This window comes from Poecilia latipinna, unplaced genomic scaffold (assembly GCF_001443285.1).
Source record: "Poecilia latipinna isolate Pla-1442-1.1 unplaced genomic scaffold, P_latipinna-1.0 Scaffold1114, whole genome shotgun sequence".
Lineage (NCBI taxonomy): Eukaryota > Metazoa > Chordata > Actinopteri > Cyprinodontiformes > Poeciliidae > Poecilia > Poecilia latipinna.
The window spans coordinates 68,150-74,886 of record NW_015113730.1 but is presented as its reverse complement, the minus strand read 5'-3'; the positions used below and the strand labels follow the sequence as shown (position 1 = coordinate 74,886).

The 6,737-nt window shown below is 37.7% G+C and overlaps 1 protein-coding gene across 1 annotated transcript in view; it reads right to left on the bottom strand.

Annotated features, from left to right (window-relative positions):
• Window positions 1–6,737, bottom strand: part of cdh22 (cadherin 22) — a 104,152-nt gene that overhangs the window by 58,159 nt on the left and 39,256 nt on the right. The window contains exon 3 of the mRNA XM_015052492.1: window positions 5,001–5,120. Coding sequence (XP_014907978.1) covers window positions 5,001–5,120 — 120 coding nt within the window. The remainder of the gene's footprint in view (window positions 1–5,000; window positions 5,121–6,737) is intronic.

The following is a 6,737-nucleotide window of genomic DNA, read 5'->3' as shown; positions in this document are numbered from 1 at the left end:
AAGTGACTTTTGCAAAAAAATTTTTTTATTTTTTCATGGGGGGGCTTTCAAAAAAATTTGTAAAAAAAAAAAAAAAAAAAAAAAAAAAAAAAAAAATATATATTTTTTTTTTTTTGTGAAATGTATTTAAAATGTATGTGATGGATTTGAAAGGCCTTGTTGTCCATCGCACAGTTAAGTCTGTTCCACTGCACTCTACATGTAACTTGTCACATGAAGCGTGAAATTCTGTATGACACTACCGGCACACAGATCGGGGTCTGCCTGGCCCTGCACTGTGTCGCTGCGGCTGGGTTGAGCACGCTGTGACAGTGACCGGGCGGGTCTTGTCTCAGACAGCATTCGGATGTGGGCAAAATCCATGTACCAGTCACCAGATCCACATCACACTCAGAGGAGATTACTGCACATGCACCAGATCTGCACTATGCTGGGATCATGACCCCTCCTGACACCTGCAAAAAATGTCTTTTGACTCTGATCCGGTTCAGGTCTGGGTCAATTCAGCCAAATAATGAAATAAGAATTCTTTATCTGTGCCATATTTGGGCCAAATGGAATATATTTATATCACCTGTGGACTTGGCGTGGAACTGTAATTCAGATTAGGCATAATTTAATTACACTGAAGCTCAGGGTTCACAAATGACCCCATGACAATAGTTCACAAGACAGAAGCTCATAGTCTTATTGAAAAAAGGGATAAAAGCTTAAAACTAATAAAAGCACATATTTCAAACCATATACGCCAGTCAAAAGAAAAGAAAAGGTGTCTACACATATTCCCAATCACATCTGTTGATAGTCAATGCTGTGGTGTAGGACTATAACAAAGTAATGTGAATGAACAGCATTACTTACCATCCCTGGGTATCTCATCAGGTAATAGGAACAAACTTTGCATGCCAACATTCAAATGGCAATATCTTCTTCAGTTGATTTAGTTCTTTATGTTTGACATCTTTAGAAAGCTTAGAATCCACAGTTTCATAATCTGTAAATAACTTGTTCCTGGTTTTGTCATGGTCAGTCACTAGTGCTGAAGCAGCTCAGTTATTCTGCAGACGAGCTGAACGGGAGAGGCCTTGTCACATTTGGCGCTCTGCCCATAAACCATTTTATGGCTTAGTTGTAATAAAATGAATAATATATATGGATAGAATAAGAGCATGGCAATTCCATCCTGAACAGCATTACAACTCTTCTGTGGTGGTAAGAGCACACTCATGCCTAACAAGTTAATATCCAGAAAGCATGTAAGGAATATAGTGTACTTTTTTAATACTGGGGAAGCATTTGAGACCAGCCTCTGAAGTGATGTGATGGTTAGAACTGGTTCCTTAAAAGGTTGGGTCTCTGCTGGAGCATTTCTATGAGGAGTTTGAATGTTCTCCTTGTGCATGCGTGGGTTTTCTCAGGATACTTCTCCTCCTACGGTCCAAAATTATGCATGTTAATTTAAGATTTTAAAATGACCTTTGGTGTGAGTTTCTGTGAACAGTTGATGACATCTATGTGTGTCTGTCCTGTAGTCAACTAACACTATCTCCTTGTTGTAGTCCAACCCTTCTCCACTGACAGGACAGCACAGATTTGCATGCAGAAAAGATAAGTGAGGGTGAGCAGAGTTTTCGGTGGGAGTCTAAGGCAGAGCATGTTTTATTTGACGGGGTGGAAAAAAATACACTTTGCCATGCAACTAGGTGATGTCAGCCACCTTTAGTGCTTGGTCATGTTTCTACTACTACTTAAGATAGAGTACATGCAGTAGTATGACTTAGAAGAAACAAATCATGTTTCTTTTTTTTCTTTTTTTTTCAATTGTCATTTTCGTCAGGGAAACTGAGAGTCTAATTCCATGTTCTTACAGCTGTTCTGAAGTTGTGGCTTTTACAGCCAATATAAAAATTGAAAAGAGGCAGTTTTAAAACTGAGATGTCAGCTTCCCTTTTATGGCTGTCACAGTACCATTACTTTGGCCTCTGTGCATAGAAACTGATGATCCATACATTGCTGCATTCACATTTTCATAGGCAGTGCCATTTTGCTTTGATGTTGCAGCAGACAAATGTGGCATAGACAAAACTGAGATAACTCATTTACCTCAAAAAAAAAAAAAAATCGAATATAAACAGAGCGTCTTTTTTTTTTACCTTTTTATGTGGTTTCTTGTCTGTCAGTGTGTTGAAAAAATGAAAGATTCATGCAGCAATACTTTCCTTGTATGAATATTGACCTTCATTTTGCCCATTATCCTGTCTTGCTTAATAGCAAGCAACTTTTTAGTCATGTCTGTGTAAATGATGCAATGAAGTGGAATGGTAGTTGTGAACAGGGAAGTGGAACAAACCATCCAGTCTTCCAGCTTATCCCACCAAGGTAGAGTCATTTATCATCCAGGCACCCAGGTGGACCAAATCAAAGTAGTGGACACCAAAAAAGGAATCATTAAGACTTCAGAGCTTTCCCCTCGGGAGGGCATTCTGAAGCAGCACCATGCAAAGTTCCAACTGCAAGTCTGTATAGGTCATGTTATAATGATCTGTAAGTTCCAGGTCTCAAGGGAAATGACAAATTTTCCATATGTAGACATGATGAAATGTTTCATCAACTGAAAATAAATGCAGAAATATAGTCAGTAATACAGAATAGTAGACTTTGATGTAATCTTAATGTTTACTTAAACTGATCAGCTTAAATCATTTTGTTAAGGTTTTATGTATGTCTTTATTTCCAAGCTACAAGAGGGGTCTGTGCAATGGTCATATACTTGTGTATTTCTTTGGAGTTTTGTAAGTTCACTTTTTGAATCTGTGTTTATTTTATACTTTTGTACACTTATTTCTGATATTCTATTGTCTGTGTCATTCACTTGCATTTTATTATTCTGAGTATGCTGCCATAGCAAGTGCATTTCTCACTGTGGGGATCAATACCGTCCAAGTCTACTATTGTATCTCAAACAATCTACTTAAATAATTCATTTCTAAAGTTCAAATGAAATTTAGATTTATAAAAAAAAATAGCTTTGGACTTCCAAGGTGTATTTAATGGATCATTATTTGAAGATAAAGTTTGTAGGAGATAAAGTTGAAAACTGGGGAGTAAAGCACTCCAGCAACTTTCAAGTCTAGAATGCCTGAAACCGTGACAGAGGTAAACTTTCAGAGTTGGAGTTTTTTTTCCGTACATCTACAACTGGGGACAGACAAATAATGTGTTAGTTTTATGCCAGCTGAAATGTGGCACACACTTTCAAAATAACTCTTTGTTTGTCTTTTCAATAAAGTGATTTTTTATTTTTTTCAACAAAACTTTTGGGGATTGTCAATATGTTCATTGTGTAAATTTGAGATTAGTCAGGGGGTTTTGTCAGTGAGTTTACCCTTAGAACTCTCCCATGTATGCCATTTTTACATTTTTTTTTCCTCATTATTGAAGCATGAATACTGACCTCTGATCTGGTATTTTGTATTTTTATCTTTTTATTATCTTTTATGTTCTTTGATAATCATTATTCTTTTTATTATCTTTTCTTTGCTTTATAATTTGATCTTTCTTTGTTTGATAAAACTTATTCTGCTCAGATTATTGTGCTCATACGGATCACGTGAACAGGGCGTGCTTGGCTCTGGTTGACTTGGGTTGGGCTCTGATTGGTCCGCTGGTTCACGCTCTCAGCCCATGATTGGCTCATGGTCAGAGAGCGGCTACCTCTGATTGGATGGCTCGCCTGCAAGGATGGAAATGGCCATTCCGCCTTTGCACGCAGGCGTCCCTTTGTTTAAGAGATAAAATACGAAAAAGCCCGCGGTTTTGGTCAGAGTCTGCTGTGGATCGCGTCCGAATGCCCAGCTACGTTGATGCTACTGCTTGTCTCTAGGCCGAAGGCTCTCCGGCCAAGTTTCACGAGGTAAGCGCTGGTAACTTGAATGAATCGAGCATCACGTGTTTAGTCAGAGTGTTTTGTACTGTATTCTGTGGGGAATAAATCGAGCATATTTGTTCTAGCAGTAACAGTGTTTGATGCATGTTATTTTGCTGTAATAACATGCATTATTATGGGGAAATAAATCGAGCACATTTAATTCTAGCAGAAACAGCGTTTGGTTTCGTTATTGCCGCCGATCTCCTTCGACCCTGATTTAAAATTTCATAAAACAACCTCAAATATGGAAAGTGAGGCCATAGCTGCTTTAGATGTTCGTGGTTCTTTTCTAACCTCCTGAATAAGTCATTGGAGTGCCCTCGATGTAACTTCGGAAGGCTGATGACTCCAGGGAAGCTTTCAAGGCTCTTCCTGTTTGTTGGAGTCTCAAAGCCTTAAAATGGCTTTGTAACCCTTTCCAGGCTGATAGATATCAATGACTTTGTTTCTGACCTTTTCTTAAACATGTTTTCTTTTATACAAGTCAAGATTATCTTGTTTATTATATTTAAGCCAATTTGACGTTGGCTAACAGGTTCAATTTAAGCACTGTCCTGAACCCACTAGTCTAGCAGTAAAACAGGCCCTGGTGTGGGTAGATAAAATGAACCAAATAAATTTTAATAATGACAGTTAATTTGTGACTTAACAACAGCCAGGCTTTTTTGGGGTAGCTATTTTCTTCCAATACATCGTATTATTTGAAAACAGATATTTTCAATAAACACAGATTATTGTTGTTTGAGCTTAAAATTAGTTTGGTGACCTAAAACATTAAAGACAAAAAGCAAAAACAGATGAATTTCATACAGATGCAAATAATTTTCCACTCCATATCTAACAACTGACACATTTATGGTGTTACGTTTTACAGAAATTACACAGCATAATATTGCTAGTCACTGGAATGGACCTTCTTGGCAAGAATTGTAAAGCAATGCATAACCAGTTGATCTTATGGTTTAGGCTATGATCTTGAACATTTTGGTCTGTGAAAATTAAGCTGATAATTAAGCACCCAGCACAGGAAAAAAATGAATAATAAAAAGCAGCTTTTAGAGTTTCTTCTTACCAGTATGTCTATCAACAGTGAAGAACTTTTCTCCATCCAGTACACTGTAAACCACTCTTGCACTGCTGCCGTATGTAGGGTCGTCAGCGTCTGAAGCAGTAACCTTCATGACAGATGTTTCTGTAGAAGACAGACAGCATAATGTAAAAATAAAAACGGCAATGGAGGCTCCAGAGCCAGAAACCCACTAGGGACTAGTCCTGGAATCATAAATAAGTGCAGGCTAGAGTGAAACTTGTTTTAGATTTGTCTTTGTGAGGACAAATGGAGGCTTGAGAACTTTTAAACGCACTGGTGAAGTAGAGCTGTTCAGCATAGACAGCTATGGTTTAGGCTTATTTTATTTAAACCTGGTGTTTACAAATGGGGTCCAACCGACCCCACACCCATGAAACTTGTATCATTTGCCACAGTCCTCCATGTTTGCCTCAGTCCTCGCATGCACAAGGGTTATGTCAGTGTTTGGTGGAACATTTATGGTTAAGCAAACGTTGAGACCTAAAAGGTGATCTCTTAACATGAATAAAAAGTCATGTGTTTAATTTTGTACAAATACCAGCATTTGCATTCATACATATTTCATACTTTCGACATCAATATATTCGTGGCTTATCCAACCTTTCTGCACATAATTTCTGCACATAATTTCCCTTACAAGTATTTTGAAGTTTCAAATTACCTTTTCACAATGCATATAAGCCACAACATTACTAAGATTTTTTGTTTTCTTTTCATCTGCACAGACAGTCTCACAGAGGACAGCAAACATGGAGTTTTCTGTCAACATCTTCAAAGACTCTCACAAGCTACACAGATCTGGATCAAACAACATCTGATTACCAGCACTTAGGCAAAAAAAGCAGAATTTTTTGTACACGACATCAGGGTGTGTGGCGTAGTTCCCATTATTTTACACTCCATGCGATATTTTTGTCTCCAGTGAGCATGCACAAGCCTCTGGCAACAGATACGCAGGCACATCGTCCCATTTAGTCACACATTTTAGTTAAATCTCAGCCCAGAGCTTTGTAAACTTTAAGTTCCTAATTAGAATGGTAAGAAATTACTGCATATTTGTTTCCCATCTGAGCACATTTTTGTTTTCCCTCTAAATATATTTGTAAAAGAAAAATGAAGGTAAAAAGAGGTAAAAAAAGGAAGATGTTTAGAGACGTCACAGGTCTTAAAGGACACAGAGTCCGTCTCTGTCTCCAATCATCTGGCCAATTCTATGGGTAATTACTGGCAGCTGGTGTTGTCCAATAAAGGTCACCATTGTAGCCCGTCTTAGAGCCCTGTCATGCTACTGTCCAGCTACATAATGACCATATGCTAATGATGCTAATTAGCAGGAAGTGTCAGAGCACTGTTTGTTTCCTGTCATTGAATGGAGTTCCTAAGGGGAATAGGGAGAAGGGGCACTGGATTACCATTAAGGTCAAGCAAGCCATTAAATCACATGCCTTGGATTACCACTCCAAGGTGCCATCTGAACCACCTTTTTGTACCCTACTGTATGTAAGCCTGTATTGCCAAATGCATTGTGAAATCTTCAGTAAAATGTGGATTCACTTGCAGAATTAATTTAAAATATTACTCATAAATATGCTGGAAAGAGGTTTAAATTTGCATTGGAACCATGAATTATATATATATATATATATATATATATATATATATATATATATATATATATAATAATACAACACCAGATGTGAGATTTTAGAGAGGTATCGC